Here is a 24,569-nt window from a genome sequence, read left to right on the forward strand (position 1 = left end):
ATTCTTCTAGTAGAGGACTCCTGATAAAGACGGATAATCCTGCGCAACGCTAGAGTAATAATTGATAACATAGACGTGGTGTCTAGGCTAGAGGTTACCTTTGTTTGCTCCATGCTCCATGGTTTAGAATAAGGTAGGCGGAAGTTGGTGACAGCCCTGTCCGTCCTTTGCAGTCCTCCCCGTTCGGGTACGGAGTAGAGCTAAAAGTCGGAGGCACTTGGCAGACCAGGTGTGAACCGGTGCCCCGAAGTAAACGCTTAGTAACCGAGTTTATCCTACCGAGAGTCTTATCCTTAGACAACCACACTACCCATACCATTCTATCTCTTATCCTTGGGTAAACTAGTTAGAAGACCTTTACACCTCCATTCCCTGAGAAATATATGATACCCTGAATACTCTCTGGGTGAAGTGCTATAGTGGTATATCCGTGCACTTACGGATTTATTCATGAACGTTAAGAAATACCAACAGCCAAGCACCGTGTCGCTACTCTTCTCTCCTCACGAGCTCCATGATTGCACCGTTGCTCTTCTGCAACGCGGTCGCGGTTGCTACTTTGCTATGGCAGCACCATCACATATCGTGATTCATGTTCGCACCGCTCCTTGGGTCTCTAGGCCATCATCGTGATTTACATTTGTGCGTCGTTGTTGATTTGAGCATGGAGACTCAACCGGAAGCAAACACTAATGCTTATTAAGGGATCTATGACTCGAGTCAATTATATATAAAATTCAGTAAACATTCTTTTGCAGGTAAAATTGCAGTAAACATTATTTATAAAGGGATAAAAGAAGCAGATGTTGCCCGGAACCTACATGACATTTTTTGTCCAAACTGAAAGGGTCCAAAGAGTAATATGTTATATCGTATATATCTATAAATATAATTTAGGCTTACCTTATTGTCTAGAATCAATTTTTTTTAAAAAAAAATGTGAATTGGTTAATGATTAAGTGTATTAGATATGCATGGAGGGTGCTGATTTTTTTCTTTTTGTTGTTCGCTGTCCCAAAAATCTCAAATTGGTTTCTTAAATCCTAATACTAATACACATAGTTGTCATCATTGGTACGTCCCCGAATGCTAACGCGAGAGTGCGAGATGTCTTGAGTTAGCACATGCATCTTCCATGTAGTTCCATATTTATTTTTTAGTTCCGAAATTATAGCTATTTACAAGCCGTATGGATTCTTTAGGTTAGTTTAAATCATTAGATCTTCATAAAATCCTAAAATCCAATGGTGTATGTCGTTTTTTAATTAACGTGGGAATTTTTAGATGCCTCGGCGAACGTGGTATCGTTTTTAATAGATGGTATAACACTATACTGATTTGGCGAAGTCTCAAAAATGAATGTGTTTGCGACCGTATATAGATAGCATTGTGGCACATGGTAAATAGCGTGTGGACATCACCTACACCGGCACAACAGCATGCTTGGTAGGCTCTTGAGTACCACGTGCTTGCCAAATTAGGTCTTCGAGATATATGGTTAACTAATAGCTGAATATAGATGGCATATATCAGTAATTTGGATCCAATCCGTATAGGAATCGTGTTCTATTTTTTTAATTCCGAATTTAGGCATATTTATTGTTTTGTTTGGTATGGATTCTTTGAGCTAGTTTAGACAGATCTTCATAAAATCAAACGGTGTATACTCTTCTCTTTTTTGGATTGACGTGGTAATTTCTAAACTCTCTCGGCGAACGTGGTGGCTTCTTTAATACTATTGTATTAAGATAATAGAATGTGTGTTTTCAAGCTAGTTACAATATTTCAATGCACATACTTTGCTTAGTATCCATTTTATTTGCCGATTCTCCTTGAGACCTTGACATATGTGATTGCTTTTTTCAAGCTAGTAATAATATTTTAATGCACATAATTTGCGCTTACATAACATAGTACACTTGAGTTATGTAGTTGTTGAGATTATGATGAAATTGGCCCCTCTTTGACTTTAATCCTAGTTCCGCCACTGCTTGGTGGCATAGAATGTTTTTGCTACATTTGTATTTCAAAGCACCTTTGTCAAATTCCGTGTTACCATGAATTACCATGTATACCCAACAAATATGAACAAAAACAAATTTTTTTAGACTTCACCGAATCAAATTATATCTTTCAAATAACGAAAGGAGGTTTCTGTGCACGGCTTCTTGCTTTAGTAACTTTGATGAGAGGAACTCGGCTAGCATGTATGCACCCAAAAAAAGAAAAACAAAAATAGAGAAGCAAAAGATGGAGCCCAACCCGAGCGAGGGCAGCCCAACCCAACGCGCCAAGCTAAACTCTACTAGTGGGCTTTTGGTCGCTGGGCCAATAAATAACCATTTTATCATTTAGTACCATACCGTTTAATTAGATGGAGCATATTACAGTTATAAGCACTGTTCGGAGCACTGTTCTCCGAGCAGTGGTGCACCTCGCGGTGAGTGGGGTCAGCATTATCTCTAATTGAAAATGATAAAAATTACATAGTGCACATTACACTACATGTTTTGCCGAGGCCTTTTATATCATTTCATCCCGTTCGTTCCGAGGCCTTTTATATCATTTCATCCCGTTCGTTTTCCGCGGTTTGGTCCGGAATGAGGCCCGTTTCGGGTGGCTTGAAGTGGCTCGATTTGAAACTAGCCTTGCAATGAAAGTGCTATTTTTTTTGTCTGGCTTGGAAGGAAAACGGGTCTGGATTGGAATCCTCCCACACTCTTTGATTCGGATTGGAACCCTATCTCCTCACCCCCGGATTCATTCCTAGCCTAGAATGAGCGAAAGGGTCGGATCCACTGATTGGAATCCTCCCACACTCTTTGATCCGGATTGGAACCCTATCTCCTCACCCCCGGATTCATTCCTAGCCTAGAATGAGTGAAAGGGTCGGATCCACTGATTCCTAACCTGATACATAACCTGATACAGTTCCTAGCCTGTAACCGTTCATGGGCTGCCAAACCTGGCCTCAAAGAAGTTGAGTAGACAGGCCACCAAGTTTTTGATACTCTGTCCATTGGAGTATGCGATAAGTTAAAATTATACTTCCTCAGTGGCGGGATCAATCTCTCTCACGGCCCTCGTTTTAAGCAAAAGCACAAGAACAATTCTTTATTACAACAATATTTCCGTTATACAAAGGGTGGCTCCATCTTTATTGCAATAATAGTTTTGTAGTACAAAAGATAAGCTTGGATTATTGGCCAGTAGTAAGGGACTTAGAACCTTGTGTGCATCTTCTAATGAAGTAGCTGTCTACTGGTTGCTTGGGCGGCCAGGTATAAGCTAGGCTGCTAGGCTATACATGCACGCCTAATACACTGTCTTCTTAAGTAACATACAGATTTTGATTGCTCGTACATCATAGGAAATTTTGGTGGGACAGTTCCAAGTACCACTACCAACTCTCCGTGGAGATGTTTGCTCTTAAGGTATGTTCAGACCAGCTGAAGACGAGCTACAAGATTACTAGAACTGAAGCTGAGGCTTCCCAACTGTTAAACAATTTGGTATTAGGTACGAATTCGACAGTGGAGCCAACAAATAAGTTCATGAAATAAGCATCCCACAGACCCGCGATCAATCTTACAAAATTGTTATCATTAACATTGTTCCTGGGCAGCGATTGAAAAGGCAGCAGGAAGATTGCCCAATTGCTTCTTACTCACTGCTCTTCAGGTACTTTATGGTGTATATATAAAGGTGAAAAAAAAGTTAGTCAAGACCTGAGCAAATTTAGCCCGGTCCGGCCTGACCAGCCTGGCTTGAAAATAACCGACACAAAGAGGCCCGATGACATACCCAACAACGGCGTGTCGCAAAAACTCTGCTAGTGGGCTTTTGGTAGCTGGGCCAACAAATTACTATTTCATGATTTAGTACCATACCGTTTGACTAGATGAAACGTATCACACTGATAAGCTGTTCTCCGGTAGCACAGGCACACCTCGCGGTGAGTGAGGTTAGCAATCTCTCAAACCAAACTGATGTAATTGCATAGCGCTCACTACATGCTGTGCATAGCGCACACTACATGCTGTGCTTAGGCAATTGTTTTTTTTCACTTTATTGCTGCTTCATTTTTTAACTTTCATAAAACGACCGAGGCAAGGAAACCATGACCTGAAACGCATTGACACATCACGCGTGTCCAAAGACAGTCCCACTGAATTTTCCAACTCGCATTCTAAATTTCTAGAGAGTATGCGGGCTTTGGTGGCACTGGCGGAGCTAAGTGGAGGCTAAGGTGGGCCATGGCCCCCCTTGCCTTGAGAAATTTCCAACGAAGTGAAAGGCAGGTCTGGTGCACGGCTATAGCTGCATGCATGCATGTGTACACCTTTTAGCTACATTTCATTACTGACTAGCAAGTTGACCTGTGCTAATAGCGCGGCTAGATTTTCTACGATATATATTTTCAATATAAATGCTCTGTTAGCACATTATTTGCTTCTTCTTATAGGGTGTTTGGATCCTAGAGCTAAAGTTTAGTTCGTGTCACATTGGATATTCGGATGCTAATTAGGAGGACTAAACATGAGCTAATTACAAAACTAATTGCAGAACCCCTAGACTAAATCGCGAGACGAATCTATTAAGCCTAATTAATCCATCATTAGCGAATGTTTACTGTAGCACCATATTGTCAAATCATGGACTAATTAGACTTAATAGATTCGTCTCGCGATTTAGCCTAGGGGTTGTGAAATTGATTTTGTAATTAGTCTATGTTTAATACTCCTAATTAGTGTCCAAACATTCGATGTGACAGGGGCTAAAATTTAGCCCGGGGATCCAAACACCCCCTTACTTGAAAACTTTGCCCTACCATGTTGTCTACTTGGCTAGCACAAATACACCTTTAAAATACATATACGCTATTTTCTTTATTTCACTGTACATTTGCATTGACCAACGAAGTATTGAGTTTTATGAAAATAGATGTGACTTGGTATTCATATCTCTATTAAATTGGTATAACTAACTTTCTTCTGTCAAATTATTTAATTAGGGGTATACAATGAATTTTTCATCCTACAACACATTATTTATATTTAGTGGATCAAAACTTATGAGATACATAGCTGTTTTGACACAACTTCCCACCCAAGAAAAGCTCTTCTAGACAATCTTTTGCAGTGAAGTATTTCTAGACTAATATCATGAAGTGGTTCTCTAAAATGAACCGAAAGACAGCAAGCTGAAAAAAGTAACTTATCATAATTAACTTCCCGTTCAGAATCACTTTATACTTAAATTTAACCTAGAGAACCATAGATAATTTTATTTAGAGGATCACTTCTCGGTACATAATCACTTCACATTGAATCAGAAATAGTAGGATCTCTATCAAACATACCTATATATTCTCTAAAGGTCAACAATATATAGCGAAACGGAGCAACTACAATCCATCAAGAGCATATATTCATATGTAAGCTCAAAGAATCAAAACAAACCTCGTAAGTCGTGACTTAATCAAGCGATGTTAGTAGCCCTTTTTTTCTATTTTGACATTTAAATTATTTTGATACAAAAAAGATAAAATTGAATTGTGCTTCCAGTCGGCTCTTTGGCAATGCTTGACTCCCCTTGTAGCATCCTCTAACGTGTTCTGATTCCTCATGCTCACCGTCTCACCGATGCATGCCTACATGTCCAATAGTTGTGGCCTTTCATGTGCTTCTTCCTTACCTGCCTTACCTCATCTTCTCAATCAAAGCAGATCAAGTGTGTGTGGGGGCGTCTGTTAGTCTGTCATCCAAACTTAACCAAGCAAGAGCGTCCGGGTGAAGCCACCTACATGCTAGAGCCCGGAGGCAAAGTTCGTACATCTGCTTGCCTTTTTCAACATGGTTTGCTTTGTCACCAACCCTGTCAAGAGCCACATCTTATTTTCCACCCATCTCCATATGTCAATGGTGCTGCTTCACTCCTGTGCATAGCGCTCACCAAGCTTTGTCATCATGAACAGGCTTAATTGAGATAACTTCATTTGCTGATTTGCGAGCCTTCTTTGTTTTGGACATATCCAACCGCGTGACCATGCGTCTTGAAGTTCTAGCTTCATTGCTTGGAGCTTGGAGAGGGTCGAGAGAGAACTTATTTGTTTTGTGGATTTTTTGGAAACTCAAAATCAACTCCATTTATCTTTCCTCTTCTAGTGTCTGTTGCAGGTCGCCGCTCCCAACAACTCGAATATCTCATGTCTCTTCTTCTCTCCTTGCTCGTAGGTTGGCCATTGCTCTTCACTCCTCCCAACCATTGTCGTCACTCTGTATATTGTCTCCCAAGATCGGGTCTTATTGCCACTTCACCATGGCCATTGTTGACGGTCCTTATAACAAAACTCAACCGTCAACTCCTATATCAAATAACTCTATAACAATCACCAAATTAGAGATAGCAGCTATATTCTAACTATTTCCACAAGCTTTGGTGAAATATTGTATACAGGAACCCATAGGTGTATAGAGGGAGAAAATGGGCTTAAATGAAGAAGAAACATACAACATGACAATCTACACAAGCCCAAGGGAAAGAAGGGTCCACATGACAAAGCAAACTAGCCAAACCGAAGGTAGGCCCAAACGTCCAGCACCTAGACCCACCTGGTGGTCCACCGGAGAAAGGCGGTTGCGAGCAGGCCTGATCTGGGTTCGGCCGAACCCCCAGTGAGCCCGCTCACACCCATCTTCCACGTGGATTCTCCCACCGCCTTCCTGAAAGTGGTTGCGGTGGTTTGGCGCGAAGCAATGTACCTGGATGTCGGTTCCTTCACAAGTGGAGGGAATAAAGGAATATTCCATGAGGATCTCCACTCTCCCAAGGCTCCCTCTCCACTATATAAAGGACCCCCTCCTCCATTCAACACACACAACACAAGAAGAAGGAGAAGAGAGAAGAGGGACTCTACCACTTAGCCTACTCTTGTAGTATAGGATAGGGAGTGTGTGAGGAGATGGAGAAGAGAAGAGCCGGACTTGTCAGCCTCACTCTACCTTGTACCTCGTTGGATACGAACCTCCTTTCGAGTAAGTATTCAAGTTCGTCTTCAAGGGTGAGCTCATTGGTAAGGCTAATCTTTTGTTGCTATTCGTTTACAGGTTCATTGTTCGCTTTTGTAGCGATTCTTCTAGTAGAGGACTCCTGATAAAGACGGATAATCCTGCGCAACGCTAGAGTAATAATTGATAACATAGACGTGGTGTCTAGGCTAGAGGTTACCTTTGTTTGCTCCATGCTCCATGGTTTAGAATAAGGTAGGCGGAAGTTGGTGACAGCCCTGTCCGTCCTTTGCAGTCCTCCCCGTTCGGGTACGGAGTAGAGCTAAAAGTCGGAGGCACTTGGCAGACCAGGTGTGAACCGGTGCCCCGAAGTAAACGCTTAGTAACCGAGTTTATCCTACCGAGAGTCTTATCCTTAGACAACCACACTACCCATACCATTCTATCTCTTATCCTTGGGTAAACTAGTTAGAAGACCTTTACACCTCCATTCCCTGAGAAATATATGATACCCTGAATACTCTCTGGGTGAAGTGCTATAGTGGTATATCCGTGCACTTACGGATTTATTCATGAACGTTAAGAAATACCAACAGCCAAGCACCGTGTCGCTACTCTTCTCTCCTCACGAGCTCCATGATTGCACCGTTGCTCTTCTGCAACGCGGTCGCGGTTGCTACTTTGCTATGGCAGCACCATCACATATCGTGATTCATGTTCGCACCGCTCCTTGGGTCTCTAGGCCATCATCGTGATTTACATTTGTGCGTCGTTGTTGATTTGAGCATGGAGACTCAACCGGAAGCAAACACTAATGCTTATTAAGGGATCTATGACTCGAGTCAATTATATATAAAATTCAGTAAACATTCTTTTGCAGGTAAAATTGCAGTAAACATTATTTATAAAGGGATAAAAGAAGCAGATGTTGCCCGGAACCTACATGACATTTTTTGTCCAAACTGAAAGGGTCCAAAGAGTAATATGTTATATCGTATATATCTATAAATATAATTTAGGCTTACCTTATTGTCTAGAATCAATTTTTTTTAAAAAAAAATGTGAATTGGTTAATGATTAAGTGTATTAGATATGCATGGAGGGTGCTGATTTTTTTCTTTTTGTTGTTCGCTGTCCCAAAAATCTCAAATTGGTTTCTTAAATCCTAATACTAATACACATAGTTGTCATCATTGGTACGTCCCCGAATGCTAACGCGAGAGTGCGAGATGTCTTGAGTTAGCACATGCATCTTCCATGTAGTTCCATATTTATTTTTTAGTTCCGAAATTATAGCTATTTACAAGCCGTATGGATTCTTTAGGTTAGTTTAAATCATTAGATCTTCATAAAATCCTAAAATCCAATGGTGTATGTCGTTTTTTAATTAACGTGGGAATTTTTAGATGCCTCGGCGAACGTGGTATCGTTTTTAATAGATGGTATAACACTATACTGATTTGGCGAAGTCTCAAAAATGAATGTGTTTGCGACCGTATATAGATAGCATTGTGGCACATGGTAAATAGCGTGTGGACATCACCTACACCGGCACAACAGCATGCTTGGTAGGCTCTTGAGTACCACGTGCTTGCCAAATTAGGTCTTCGAGATATATGGTTAACTAATAGCTGAATATAGATGGCATATATCAGTAATTTGGATCCAATCCGTATAGGAATCGTGTTCTATTTTTTTAATTCCGAATTTAGGCATATTTATTGTTTTGTTTGGTATGGATTCTTTGAGCTAGTTTAGACAGATCTTCATAAAATCAAACGGTGTATACTCTTCTCTTTTTTGGATTGACGTGGTAATTTCTAAACTCTCTCGGCGAACGTGGTGGCTTCTTTAATACTATTGTATTAAGATAATAGAATGTGTGTTTTCAAGCTAGTTACAATATTTCAATGCACATACTTTGCTTAGTATCCATTTTATTTGCCGATTCTCCTTGAGACCTTGACATATGTGATTGCTTTTTTCAAGCTAGTAATAATATTTTAATGCACATAATTTGCGCTTACATAACATAGTACACTTGAGTTATGTAGTTGTTGAGATTATGATGAAATTGGCCCCTCTTTGACTTTAATCCTAGTTCCGCCACTGCTTGGTGGCATAGAATGTTTTTGCTACATTTGTATTTCAAAGCACCTTTGTCAAATTCCGTGTTACCATGAATTACCATGTATACCCAACAAATATGAACAAAAACAAATTTTTTTAGACTTCACCGAATCAAATTATATCTTTCAAATAACGAAAGGAGGTTTCTGTGCACGGCTTCTTGCTTTAGTAACTTTGATGAGAGGAACTCGGCTAGCATGTATGCACCCAAAAAAAGAAAAACAAAAATAGAGAAGCAAAAGATGGAGCCCAACCCGAGCGAGGGCAGCCCAACCCAACGCGCCAAGCTAAACTCTACTAGTGGGCTTTTGGTCGCTGGGCCAATAAATAACCATTTTATCATTTAGTACCATACCGTTTAATTAGATGGAGCATATTACAGTTATAAGCACTGTTCGGAGCACTGTTCTCCGAGCAGTGGTACACCTCGCGGTGAGTGGGGTCAGCATTATCTCTAATTGAAAATGATAAAAATTACATAGTGCACATTACACTACATGTTTTGCCGAGGCCTTTTATATCATTTCATCCCGTTCGTTCCGAGGCCTTTTATATCATTTCATCCCGTTCGTTTTCCGCGGTTTGGTCCGGAATGAGGCCCGTTTCGGGTGGCTTGAAGTGGCTCGATTTGAAACTAGCCTTGCAATGAAAGTGCTATTTTTTTTGTCTGGCTTGGAAGGAAAACGGGTCTGGATTGGAATCCTCCCACACTCTTTGATTCGGATTGGAACCCTATCTCCTCACCCCCGGATTCATTCCTAGCCTAGAATGAGCGAAAGGGTCGGATCCACTGATTGGAATCCTCCCACACTCTTTGATCCGGATTGGAACCCTATCTCCTCACCCCCGGATTCATTCCTAGCCTAGAATGAGTGAAAGGGTCGGATCCACTGATTCCTAACCTGATACATAACCTGATACAGTTCCTAGCCTGTAACCGTTCATGGGCTGCCAAACCTGGCCTCAAAGAAGTTGAGTAGACAGGCCACCAAGTTTTTGATACTCTGTCCATTGGAGTATGCGATAAGTTAAAATTATACTTCCTCAGTGGCGGGATCAATCTCTCTCACGGCCCTCGTTTTAAGCAAAAGCACAAGAACAATTCTTTATTACAACAATATTTCCGTTATACAAAGGGTGGCTCCATCTTTATTGCAATAATAGTTTTGTAGTACAAAAGATAAGCTTGGATTATTGGCCAGTAGTAAGGGACTTAGAACCTTGTGTGCATCTTCTAATGAAGTAGCTGTCTACTGGTTGCTTGGGCGGCCAGGTATAAGCTAGGCTGCTAGGCTATACATGCACGCCTAATACACTGTCTTCTTAAGTAACATACAGATTTTGATTGCTCGTACATCATAGGAAATTTTGGTGGGACAGTTCCAAGTACCACTACCAACTCTCCGTGGAGATGTTTGCTCTTAAGGTATGTTCAGACCAGCTGAAGACGAGCTACAAGATTACTAGAACTGAAGCTGAGGCTTCCCAACTGTTAAACAATTTGGTATTAGGTACGAATTCGACAGTGGAGCCAACAAATAAGTTCATGAAATAAGCATCCCACAGACCCGCGATCAATCTTACAAAATTGTTATCATTAACATTGTTCCTGGGCAGCGATTGAAAAGGCAGCAGGAAGATTGCCCAATTGCTTCTTACTCACTGCTCTTCAGGTACTTTATGGTGTATATATAAAGGTGAAAAAAAAGTTAGTCAAGACCTGAGCAAATTTAGCCCGGTCCGGCCTGACCAGCCTGGCTTGAAAATAACCGACACAAAGAGGCCCGATGACATACCCAACAACGGCGTGTCGCAAAAACTCTGCTAGTGGGCTTTTGGTAGCTGGGCCAACAAATTACTATTTCATGATTTAGTACCATACCGTTTGACTAGATGAAACGTATCACACTGATAAGCTGTTCTCCGGTAGCACAGGCACACCTCGCGGTGAGTGAGGTTAGCAATCTCTCAAACCAAACTGATGTAATTGCATAGCGCTCACTACATGCTGTGCATAGCGCACACTACATGCTGTGCTTAGGCAATTGTTTTTTTTCACTTTATTGCTGCTTCATTTTTTAACTTTCATAAAACGACCGAGGCAAGGAAACCATGACCTGAAACGACAGAGAGCCGCAAATCATCGGCATTGACACATCACGCGTGTCCAAAGACAGTCCCACTGAATTTTCCAACTCGCATTCTAAATTTCTAGAGAGTATGCGGGCTTTGGTGGCACTGGCGGAGCTAAGTGGAGGCTAAGGTGGGCCATGGCCCCCCTTGCCTTGAGAAATTTCCAACGAAGTGAAAGGCAGGTCTGGTGCACGGCTATAGCTGCATGCATGCATGTGTACACCTTTTAGCTACATTTCATTACTGACTAGCAAGTTGACCTGTGCTAATAGCGCGGCTAGATTTTCTACGATATATATTTTCAATATAAATGCTCTGTTAGCACATTATTTGCTTCTTCTTATAGGGTGTTTGGATCCTAGAGCTAAAGTTTAGTTCGTGTCACATTGGATATTCGGATGCTAATTAGGAGGACTAAACATGAGCTAATTACAAAACTAATTGCAGAACCCCTAGACTAAATCGCGAGACGAATCTATTAAGCCTAATTAATCCATCATTAGCGAATGTTTACTGTAGCACCATATTGTCAAATCATGGACTAATTAGACTTAATAGATTCGTCTCGCGATTTAGCCTAGGGGTTGTGAAATTGATTTTGTAATTAGTCTATGTTTAATACTCCTAATTAGTGTCCAAACATTCGATGTGACAGGGGCTAAAATTTAGCCCGGGGATCCAAACACCCCCTTACTTGAAAACTTTGCCCTACCATGTTGTCTACTTGGCTAGCACAAATACACCTTTAAAATACATATACGCTATTTTCTTTATTTCACTGTACATTTGCATTGACCAACGAAGTATTGAGTTTTATGAAAATAGATGTGACTTGGTATTCATATCTCTATTAAATTGGTATAACTAACTTTCTTCTGTCAAATTATTTAATTAGGGGTATACAATGAATTTTTCATCCTACAACACATTATTTATATTTAGTGGATCAAAACTTATGAGATACATAGCTGTTTTGACACAACTTCCCACCCAAGAAAAGCTCTTCTAGACAATCTTTTGCAGTGAAGTATTTCTAGACTAATATCATGAAGTGGTTCTCTAAAATGAACCGAAAGACAGCAAGCTGAAAAAAGTAACTTATCATAATTAACTTCCCGTTCAGAATCACTTTATACTTAAATTTAACCTAGAGAACCATAGATAATTTTATTTAGAGGATCACTTCTCGGTACATAATCACTTCACATTGAATCAGAAATAGTAGGATCTCTATCAAACATACCTATATATTCTCTAAAGGTCAACAATATATAGCGAAACGGAGCAACTACAATCCATCAAGAGCATATATTCATATGTAAGCTCAAAGAATCAAAACAAACCTCGTAAGTCGTGACTTAATCAAGCGATGTTAGTAGCCCTTTTTTTCTATTTTGACATTTAAATTATTTTGATACAAAAAAGATAAAATTGAATTGTGCTTCCAGTCGGCTCTTTGGCAATGCTTGACTCCCCTTGTAGCATCCTCTAACGTGTTCTGATTCCTCATGCTCACCGTCTCACCGATGCATGCCTACATGTCCAATAGTTGTGGCCTTTCATGTGCTTCTTCCTTACCTGCCTTACCTCATCTTCTCAATCAAAGCAGATCAAGTGTGTGTGGGGGCGTCTGTTAGTCTGTCATCCAAACTTAACCAAGCAAGAGCGTCCGGGTGAAGCCACCTACATGCTAGAGCCCGGAGGCAAAGTTCGTACATCTGCTTGCCTTTTTCAACATGGTTTGCTTTGTCACCAACCCTGTCAAGAGCCACATCTTATTTTCCACCCATCTCCATATGTCAATGGTGCTGCTTCACTCCTGTGCATAGCGCTCACCAAGCTTTGTCATCATGAACAGGCTTAATTGAGATAACTTCATTTGCTGATTTGCGAGCCTTCTTTGTTTTGGACATATCCAACCGCGTGACCATGCGTCTTGAAGTTCTAGCTTCATTGCTTGGAGCTTGGAGAGGGTCGAGAGAGAACTTATTTGTTTTGTGGATTTTTTGGAAACTCAAAATCAACTCCATTTATCTTTCCTCTTCTAGTGTCTGTTGCAGGTCGCCGCTCCCAACAACTCGAATATCTCATGTCTCTTCTTCTCTCCTTGCTCGTAGGTTGGCCATTGCTCTTCACTCCTCCCAACCATTGTCGTCACTCTGTATATTGTCTCCCAAGATCGGGTCTTATTGCCACTTCACCATGGCCATTGTTGACGGTCCTTATAACAAAACTCAACCGTCAACTCCTATATCAAATAACTCTATAACAATCACCAAATTAGAGATAGCAGCTATATTCTAACTATTTCCACAAGCTTTGGTGAAATATTGTATACAGGAACCCATAGGTGTATAGAGGGAGAAAATGGGCTTAAATGAAGAAGAAACATACAACACGACAATCTACACAAGCCCAAGGGAAAGAAGGGTCCACATGACAAAGCAAACTAGCCAAACCGAAGGTAGGCCCAAACGTCCAGCACCTAGACCCACCTGGTGGTCCACCGGAGAAAGGCGGTTGCGAGCAGGCCTGATCTGGGTTCGGCCGAACCCCCAGTGAGCCCGCTCACACCCATCTTCCACGTGGATTCTCCCACCGCCTTCCTGAAAGTGGTTGCGGTGGTTTGGCGCGAAGCAATGTACCTGGATGTCGGTTCCTTCACAAGTGGAGGGAATAAAGGAATATTCCATGAGGATCTCCACTCTCCCAAGGCTCCCTCTCCACTATATAAAGGACCCCCTCCTCCATTCAACACACACAACACAAGAAGAAGGAGAAGAGAGAAGAGGGACTCTACCACTTAGCCTACTCTTGTAGTATAGGATAGGGAGTGTGTGAGGAGATGGAGAAGAGAAGAGCCGGACTTGTCAGCCTCACTCTACCTTGTACCTCGTTGGATACGAACCTCCTTTCGAGTAAGTATTCAAGTTCGTCTTCAAGGGTGAGCTCATTGGTAAGGCTAATCTTTTGTTGCTATTCGTTTACAGGTTCATTGTTCGCTTTTGTAGCGATTCTTCTAGTAGAGGACTCCTGATAAAGACGGATAATCCTGCGCAACGCTAGAGTAATAATTGATAACATAGACGTGGTGTCTAGGCTAGAGGTTACCTTTGTTTGCTCCATGCTCCATGGTTTAGAATAAGGTAGGCGGAAGTTGGTGACAGCCCTGTCCGTCCTTTGCAGTCCTCCCCGTTCGGGTACGGAGTAGAGCTAAAAGTCGGAGGCACTTGGCAGACCAGGTGTGAACCGGTGCCCCGAAGTAAACGCTTAGTAACCGAGTTTATCCTACCGAGAGTCTTATCCTTAGACAACCACACTACCCATACCATTCTATCTCTTATCCTTGGGTAAACTAGTTAGAAGACCTTTACACCTCCATTCCCTGAGAAATATATGATACCCTGAATACTCTCTGGGTGAAGTGCTATAGTGGTATATCCGTGCACTTACGGATTTATTCATGAACGTTAAGAAATACCAACAGCCAAGCACCGTGTCGCTACTCTTCTCTCCTCACGAGCTCCATGATTGCACCGTTGCTCTTCTGCAACGCGGTCGCGGTTGCTACTTTGCTATGGCAGCACCATCACATATCGTGATTCATGTTCGCACCGCTCCTTGGGTCTCTAGGCCATCATCGTGATTTACATTTGTGCGTCGTTGTTGATTTGAGCATGGAGACTCAACCGGAAGCAAACACTAATGCTTATTAAGGGATCTATGACTCGAGTCAATTATATATAAAATTCAGTAAACATTCTTTTGCAGGTAAAATTGCAGTAAACATTATTTATAAAGGGATAAAAGAAGCAGATGTTGCCCGGAACCTACATGACATTTTTTGTCCAAACTGAAAGGGTCCAAAGAGTAATATGTTATATCGTATATATCTATAAATATAATTTAGGCTTACCTTATTGTCTAGAATCAATTTTTTTTAAAAAAAAATGTGAATTGGTTAATGATTAAGTGTATTAGATATGCATGGAGGGTGCTGATTTTTTTCTTTTTGTTGTTCGCTGTCCCAAAAATCTCAAATTGGTTTCTTAAATCCTAATACTAATACACATAGTTGTCATCATTGGTACGTCCCCGAATGCTAACGCGAGAGTGCGAGATGTCTTGAGTTAGCACATGCATCTTCCATGTAGTTCCATATTTATTTTTTAGTTCCGAAATTATAGCTATTTACAAGCCGTATGGATTCTTTAGGTTAGTTTAAATCATTAGATCTTCATAAAATCCTAAAATCCAATGGTGTATGTCGTTTTTTAATTAACGTGGGAATTTTTAGATGCCTCGGCGAACGTGGTATCGTTTTTAATAGATGGTATAACACTATACTGATTTGGCGAAGTCTCAAAAATGAATGTGTTTGCGACCGTATATAGATAGCATTGTGGCACATGGTAAATAGCGTGTGGACATCACCTACACCGGCACAACAGCATGCTTGGTAGGCTCTTGAGTACCACGTGCTTGCCAAATTAGGTCTTCGAGATATATGGTTAACTAATAGCTGAATATAGATGGCATATATCAGTAATTTGGATCCAATCCGTATAGGAATCGTGTTCTATTTTTTTAATTCCGAATTTAGGCATATTTATTGTTTTGTTTGGTATGGATTCTTTGAGCTAGTTTAGACAGATCTTCATAAAATCAAACGGTGTATACTCTTCTCTTTTTTGGATTGACGTGGTAATTTCTAAACTCTCTCGGCGAACGTGGTGGCTTCTTTAATACTATTGTATTAAGATAATAGAATGTGTGTTTTCAAGCTAGTTACAATATTTCAATGCACATACTTTGCTTAGTATCCATTTTATTTGCCGATTCTCCTTGAGACCTTGACATATGTGATTGCTTTTTTCAAGCTAGTAATAATATTTTAATGCACATAATTTGCGCTTACATAACATAGTACACTTGAGTTATGTAGTTGTTGAGATTATGATGAAATTGGCCCCTCTTTGACTTTAATCCTAGTTCCGCCACTGCTTGGTGGCATAGAATGTTTTTGCTACATTTGTATTTCAAAGCACCTTTGTCCAATTCCGTGTTACCATGAATTACCATGTATACCCAACAAATATGAACAAAAACAAATTTTTTTAGACTTCACCGAATCAAATTATATCTTTCAAATAACGAAAGGAGGTTTCTGTGCACGGCTTCTTGCTTTAGTAACTTTGATGAGAGGAACTCGGCTAGCATGTATGCACCCAAAAAAAGAAAAACAAAAATAGAGAAGCAAAAGATGGAGCCCAACCCGAGCGAGGGCAGCCCAACCCAACGCGCCAAGCTAAACTCTACTAGTGGGCTTTTGGTCGCTGGGCCAATAAATAACCATTTTATCATTTAGTACCATACCGTTTAATTAGATGGAGCATATTACAGTTATAAGCACTGTTCGGAGCACTGTTCTCCGAGCAGTGGTACACCTCGCGGTGAGTGGGGTCAGCATTATCTCTAATTGAAAATGATAAAAATTACATAGTGCACATTACACTACATGTTTTGCCGAGGCCTTTTATATCATTTCATCCCGTTCGTTCCGAGGCCTTTTATATCATTTCATCCCGTTCGTTTTCCGCGGTTTGGTCCGGAATGAGGCCCGTTTCGGGTGGCTTGAAGTGGCTCGATTTGAAACTAGCCTTGCAATGAAAGTGCTATTTTTTTTGTCTGGCTTGGAAGGAAAACGGGTCTGGATTGGAATCCTCCCACACTCTTTGATTCGGATTGGAACCCTATCTCCTCACCCCCGGATTCATTCCTAGCCTAGAATGAGCGAAAGGGTCGGATCCACTGATTGGAATCCTCCCACACTCTTTGATCCGGATTGGAACCCTATCTCCTCACCTCCGGATTCATTCCTAGCCTAGAATGAGTGAAAGGGTCGGATCCACTGATTCCTAACCTGATACATAACCTGATACAGTTCCTAGCCTGTAACCGTTCATGGGCTGCCAAACCTGGCCTCAAAGAAGTTGAGTAGACAGGCCACCAAGTTTTTGATACTCTGTCCATTGGAGTATGCGATAAGTTAAAATTATACTTCCTCAGTGGCGGGATCAATCTCTCTCACGGCCCTCGTTTTAAGCAAAAGCACAAGAACAATTCTTTATTACAACAATATTTCCGTTATACAAAGGGTGGCTCCATCTTTATTGCAATAATAGTTTTGTAGTACAAAAGATAAGCTTGGATTATTGGCCAGTAGTAAGGGACTTAGAACCTTGTGTGCATCTTCTAATGAAGTAGCTGTCTACTGGTTGCTTGGGCGGCCAGGTATAAGCTAGGCTGCTAGGCTATACATGCACGCCTAATACACTGTCTTCTTAAGTAACATACAGATTTTGATTGCTCGTACATCATAGGAAATTTTGGTGGGACAGTTCCAAGTACCACTACCAACTCTCCGTGGAGATGTTTGCTCTTAAGGTATGTTCAGACCAGCTGAAGACGAGCTACAAGATTACTAGAACTGAAGCTGAGGCTTCCCAACTGTTAAACAATTTGGTATTAGGTACGAATTCGACAGTGGAGCCAACAAATAAGTTCATGAAATAAGCATCCCACAGACCCGCGATCAATCTTACAAAATTGTTATCATTAACATTGTTCCTGGGCAGCGATTGAAAAGGCAGCAGGAAGATTGCCCAATTGCTTCTTACTCACTGCTCTTCAGGTACTTTATGGTGTATATATAAAGGTGAAAAAAAAGTTAGTCAAGACCTGAGCAAATTTAGCCCGGTCCGGCCTGACCAGCCTGGCTTGAAAATAACCGACACAAAGAGGCCCGATGACATACCCAACAACGGCGTGTCGCAAAAACTCTGCTAGTGGGCTTTTGGTAGCTGGGCCAACAAATTACTATTTCATGATTTAGTACCATACCGTTTGACTAGATGAAACGTATCACACTGATAAGCTGTTCTCCGGTAGCACAGGCACACCTCGCGGTGAGTGAGGTTAGCAATCTCTCAAACCAAACTGATGTAATTGCATAGCGCTCACTACATGCTGTGCATAGCGCACACTACATGCTGTGCTTAGGCAATTGTTTTTTTTCACTTTATTGCTGCTTCATTTTTTAACTTTCATAAAACGACCGAGGCAAGGAAACCATGACCTGAAACGACAGAGAGCCGCAAATCATCGGCATTGACACATCACGCGTGTCCAAAGACAGTCCCACTGAATTTTCCAACTCGCATTCTAAATTTCTAGAGAGTATGCGGGCTTTGGTGGCACTGGCGGAGCTAAGTGGAGGCTAAGTTGGGCCATGGCCCCCCTTGCCTTGAGAAATTTCCAACGAAGTGAAAGACAGGTCTGGTGCACGGCTATAGCTGCATGCATGCATGTGTACACCTTTTAGCTACATTTCATTACTGACTAGCAAGTTGACCTGTGCTAATAGCGCGGCTAGATTTTCTACGATATATATTTTCAATATAAATGCTCTGTTAGCACATTATTTGCTTCTTCTTATAGGGTGTTTGGATCCTACAGCTAAAGTTTAGTTCGTGTCACATTGGATATTCGGATGCTAATTAGGAGGACTAAACATGAGCTAATTACAAAACTAATTGCAGAACCCCTAGACTAAATCGCGAGACGAATCTATTAAGCCTAATTAATCCATCATTAGCGAATGTTTACTGTAGCACCATATTGTCAAATCATGGACTAATTAGACTTAATAGATTCGTCTCGCGATTTAGCCTAGGGGTTGTGAAATTGATTTTGTAATTAGTCTATGTTTAATACTCCTAATTAGTGTCCAAACATTCGATGTGACAGGGGCTAAAATTTAGCCCGGGGATCCAAACACCCCCTTACTTGAAAACTTTGCCCTACCATGTTGTCTACTTGGCTAGCACAAATACACCTTTAAAATACATATACGCTATTTTCTTTATTTCACTGTACATTTGCATTGACCAACGAAGTATTGAGTTTTATGAAAATAGATGTGACTTGGTATTCATATCTCTATTAAATTGGTATAACTAACTTTCTTCTGTCAAATTATTTAATTAGGGGTATACAATGAATTTTTCATCCTACAACACATTATTTATATTTAGGGGATCAAAACTTATGAGATACATAGCTGTTTTGACACAACTTCCCACCCAAGAAAAGCTCTTCTAGACAATCTTTTGCAGTGAAGTATTTCTAGACTAATATCATGAAGTGGTTCTCTAAAATGAACCGAAAGACAGCAAGCTGAAAAAAGTAACTTATCATAATTAACTTCCCGTTCAGAATCACTTTATACTTAAATTTAACCTAGAGAACCATAGATAATTTTATTTAGAGGATCACTTCTCGGTACATAATCACTTCACATTGAATCAGAAATAGTAGGATCTCTATCAAACATACCTATATATTCTCTAAAGGTCAACAATATATAGCGAAACGGAGCAACTACAATCCATCAAGAGCATATATTCATATGTAAGCTCAAAGAATCAAAACAAACCTCGTAAGTCGTGACTTAATCAAGCGATGTTAGTAGCCCTTTTTTTCTATTTTGACATTTAAATTATTTTGATACAAAAAAGATAAAATTGAATTGTGCTTCCAGTCGGCTCTTTGGCAATGCTTGACTCCCCTTGTTCCTGGGCAGCGATTGAAAAGGCAGCAGGAAGATTGCCCAATTGCTTCTTACTCACTGCTCTTCAGGTACTTTATGGTGTATATATAAAGGTGAAAAAAAAGTTAGTCAAGACCTGAGCAAATTTAGCCCGGTCCGGCCTGACCAGCCTGGCTTGAAAATAACCGACACAAAGAGGCCCGATGACATACCCAACAACGGCGTGTCGCAAAAACTCTGCTAGTGGGCTTTTGGTAGCTGGGCCAACAAATTACTATTTCATGATTTAGTACCATACCGTTTGACTAGATGAAACGTATCACACTGATAAGCTGTTCTCCGGTAGCACAGGCACACCTCGCGGTGAGTGGGGTTAGCAATCTCTCAAACCAAACTGATGTAATTGCATAGCGCACACTACATGCTTGTGCCGAAGCCATTTTTTTCCACTTTATTGCTGTTTTTTTTGGCTTTCCTAAAACGACCATGGAGGCAACCATGACCTGAAACGACAGAAAATCGTAAATCATCGACTCATTACGCATGTCCAAACTTCAAAGACAATCCCACTGAACCTTCCAAGTCGCATTCTAAATTTCCTAAAGATGGTACGAAGGTTTGGTGGCATAGAATGTTTTTTTGGTACATTCGTATTTCGAAGCGCCTTTGTAAAATTACCCAAAAAAATAAATGAACAGAAATTAACTTTTTAGACATCACCGAATCAAACCATATGTTTCGAAATAACGAAAGGATATTCTGTACACGGCTTCTTGTTTCAGTAACTTTGAGAGGAACTCGGCTAGACTTGTGTGAACCCAACAAAAGAAAATAAAAAAGAAGCAAAAGAGAGCCCCATGAAACTGTGAGAGTGTGAGGGCTCCGTGGGCAGCCCAGCCCAACGCGCCAAGCAAAACTTACTAGTGGGCTTTTGGTCGCTGGGCCAATAAATAACAGTTTTACCATTTAGTACCATACCGTTTAATTAGATGGAGCAAATCACAGTGATAAGCTGTTCTCCGGCAGCGGTGGCACACCTCGCGGTGAGCGGGGTCAGCAATCTCTCAAACTGAAATTGAGGAAAATTGCAAGTGCACACTAGATGTTGTGCGAAGGCCTTTTTTATTTTTCCCTCGACTTTATTGATGCTTCCCTTTTGGCTTCCTTCCCTAATGGGGATCACCGGATACGAGGACAATTTGATTGATCCGTCACAACAGTCCTGCATGCATGCAAAGGCCGGGGGACGGGTTGCAATTTCAGATAAGTTTACTAGACAATTATGCTTCATGAGCGACCAACTCTCAGTGGCGATGTTTGGTACGTTCAGACCAGCTGAACGAGCTAAGCCGAGGCTTCCCAACAGTGAAACAATTCTTGCATGGTGCTGATCATTGCACTCAAACAAATGATCACTGCATTTCTTAGTTTATGAGGGCACTGACAAGTCACAACTTCGATCACCAAAAGAATTTACAAGTGCAAATGGCTGCTGAAGTGTGCTAGTAGCAATGCATGTCAAACCAGGTACTTTCAATCTCTTGTAATTACAGAGCACAACACAAGCACCCAGATAACAAATATTCTAGAGTGAATAAAGTGCACGTGCAACTGAAAATGGCCCGTTTCAGTAGATGTAATATTATCCTTTAATTTGAGAGCTGAAACCACCCCTGGCTTGTTATTACTGGTCTTTGATCAGCTCATCGCTGGTTCTCCCTCCTACGGGCATAGCGGGTCCTGTCATTGTACCTAGGTCTATCTGCAGTTCTCTGTGGCACTGGTTCAACCCTCCTCTGCCTCTCCGGGGGCCTCTGAACAATCTCACCGTTAACAAAGAGCTCAGCTGAAAGATAAAAAGATCAGGAGGTTAATAAATTTTCCAAGAGTAACAATCAACAAGGATAAATCACAGCATGCAAAGTACTAACAACCAATGTGAAACATGAATGTGTTAATGTTACATCTCCACTGATCCACAACTCCATTGCTATGGAGAGCAGAACCAATAGAGAGAATTGCTTTAAGTCCATTAGCATTCAAAACAAGACATTGCCAAAATGACTACCTTACTTTGCCAAGATGGACTAAACGAGATAAGCAACAACTCAGCAAAATATGTGGACCACATTTAACACAAGGTTCAACAACAACTATTACTCACAAATCCAAGTAACATTGTCTTTCATAATAATTGTTCATTGCATTGCTTCATCCCTACTGATCTGTGCCCCATTTCATTTTAAGGTGCAGAACCATTAGAGAGACACTTGTTGTTAGTCCATTAGCATTCAAAGCAAGACATTGCTTATTAAGCTCCATGCTTTGCCAAGATGGACTGCAAGATCAGCATGCTTAAGAAAGGTCACTGGTTGTGCGACCAAAGACAAACAGATAAAAGCCTAAAATGATAAAGACATGGTGAAAATGAAAACAGATATTTCATCCCTACTGATCTGTGCCCCATTTTATTGAGGTGCAGAACCGTTAGAGAGACCATTGTTATTAGTCCATTAGCATTCAAAGCAAGACATTGCTGACTAAGCTCCATGCTTTGCCAAGATGGACTAGAAGACCAGCATGATTAAGAATGGTCACTGGATGAACTACCAAAGACAAAACAATAAAAGCCTAAAAATGACGAAGACTTGGTGAAAATGAAAAACAAAAATGTTTCATCCCTACTGATCTGTGCCCCATTTTATTGAGGTGCAGAACCGTTAAGAGAGAAAACTGTTATTAGTCCATTAGCATTCAAAGCAAGACATTGCCAACTAGGCATCACGCTTTGCCAAGATGGACTAGATGATTAGCATGGTTAAAACTATAGTATCTGGTTCCATTACTGAAGAAAAAAAATATAGAAGCATCTAGCAAAAACGTGATAGTAATGTCTCATCCCTACTGATCTGAGCCCCATTTCATTGAGGTGCAGAACCGTTAGAGAGACAATTGGTATTAGTCCATTAGCATTCAAAGCTGGGCATTGCCTGGTGAGGCTTCACAGCTTTGCCAAGATGGACTAGAATATCAATGGCATAGGATTAGGCCTCTCATGACATAGTACTGAAATGTATACCATAACAGTAGCTGGTGAAAGGATAAAAGACGTGTATGCGCTTCAAAAGCTACACTAAATATACTACAGAGAACCTACCATCTAAAGTCAGACATAAACAATGAAACAGTGAATCCTAACCAAAAACCATATCAACAGCGGAAGAGAAGAAAGCTACCTCCATAGTCCTTGTACTCAGGATCAACATACGAATCCGGGAGCACAAAGAGAACACCAGGGAGCCCTGTAGCGCACACACCACAAAACAACACGGCATCAGATACAGGTCAAAATTCAAATTTAACCAAAGGGCAGTAAAGTGACACGTGACGGAGCATAGATCGAACGAACCCTCGAGCTTGTTGGACGTCTCCTCATCGATCTCGCACCCGAACCCGAAGTAGCGCTCGCACGAGACGTTGTAGATCTTCCTCTTCGCCTCCTCCTCGCTGCGCCAGAGAAAAAACATCGTCAGATTACTTCCCAAAACCCAACCCACTCCTCTGTTTAAAGGCGGGGTTACATGGTAGCACGCGCCGTACCTTCCGAGGACCTTGGCGAGCGTCTGGACGTAGCAGTCGATCATCTGCTGCTTGTTGGCGCCCTCCCCGCCGGGCTTGTCCATGACGATGAGCCAGTGCTCGTAGTCGCAGCCGGGGAACAGCGGCGCCATCTCGGTGGGCGCGCGGTCCCCGCCCCCGCCGCCGGACCGCATCGGGGAGTACCCGTCCCCGCCCGGCCGACGCGCCATCCCGCGAGGGAAGCCGAGGCGGGAGGCCGCCGCGACGGCGGCTGAGCGCAGCAGCATGGACTGCTCGGCGGAAGCCGCCCCCGCCGCAGGCGCGCGGCGGAGGAGCGAGGAGAGGGAGGAGGAGGCGCGGCTGGAGAGGAGCCTCCGCGCGGCGGCGGCGGCCATGGTTGTTAAACCCTAGCGGCGCTGCGGGAGTGGGAGCTGGGGGAATGGGGGATGCGAGGTCTGTTCCGGTGTGGAAGGCGGATTTGAAGGTGCGTGGCGGTGAGGTTTGGGCCCGTTGGGATTACGTTTCCATGGGCCTGTAATTGGGCTTCATGGGCCGGATGGGGCACGAGCGAAGCCCAGTTGGCAACAATACTGAGCCCAAAAGGCGGTGTGGCACCCGTGCATTCTTTTCTGATGACGATTTCTAACGCCGAGGAGCTCTTCCTGCCGAAAAGGTTGTCCGGCCGCGCCGAGCTGTCAGGCCGGACGGCGACGCGAGCGGCTCCGGCGGCTGACTGCTCCGCCAAGGCACCTTTTTCACGGTCACGGCCACTTCCCTTCCCCGCCGCCGTCATGCACGGTATCCTCTCTGCTGGGCACGGACGAAGCGCGCGCCGTGCGCGTGACTTGTTACTCCAGGCAGGGCAGCGATGTGTTGCTGCTCGCCCGTACCTGTTCGCAGGTTGGGAGTTGGGACTTTGGGAGGATCGTTGGGTTCGTTGGTGGTTAATTTGTTGCAATGTTGCCCATCCATTTTTACCGTTGTTTATCACACCATCTATACTCCGAGTTAGTAGGTTTCACATCCACTTTATTTGAATTCTTAACTCAGTATACATACGAAAGCAAGACGTGATTTCGTCAATTTTAAGATTTACCAGTCCAACC

General features: G+C 42.0%; 1 protein-coding gene across 1 annotated transcript; it reads right to left on the minus strand.

Annotated features, from left to right (window-relative positions):
- Positions 1-21,278: 21,278 nt before the first annotated feature.
- LOC117854263 (multiple organellar RNA editing factor 2, chloroplastic) lies at positions 21,279-23,916 on the minus strand. Its single transcript, XM_034736564.2, has 4 exons — positions 23,485-23,916; positions 23,294-23,391; positions 23,121-23,186; positions 21,279-21,730 (listed from the first exon to the last, which is right to left on the minus strand). The coding sequence occupies exons 1-4, from the start codon at positions 23,856-23,858 to the stop codon at positions 21,588-21,590; spliced, it is 681 nt and encodes a 226-aa protein (XP_034592455.1). The 5' UTR covers positions 23,859-23,916; the 3' UTR covers positions 21,279-21,587.
- Between the last annotated feature and the right edge of the window lie 653 nt (positions 23,917-24,569).

This window comes from Setaria viridis, chromosome 4 (assembly GCF_005286985.2).
Source record: "Setaria viridis chromosome 4, Setaria_viridis_v4.0, whole genome shotgun sequence".
In the NCBI taxonomy this organism is placed as follows: domain Eukaryota; kingdom Viridiplantae; phylum Streptophyta; class Magnoliopsida; order Poales; family Poaceae; genus Setaria; species Setaria viridis.

Bases quoted from the DNA above. Each gene is read 5' to 3' on its own strand.
- LOC117854263 (XM_034736564.2), bottom strand. From the start codon at position 23,858: ATGGCCGCCGCCGCCGCGCGGAGGCTCCTCTCCAGCCGCGCCTCCTCC. The intron at 23,392-23,484 runs GTACGGCGCGTG...TCTCTGGCGCAG, and splicing joins CTCGCCAAGGTCCTCGGAAG to CGAGGAGGAGGCGAAGAGGA. The intron at 21,731-23,120 runs GTAGCTTTCTTC...TTTATCTTTCAG, and splicing joins TGAGTACAAGGACTATGGAG to CTGAGCTCTTTGTTAACGGT.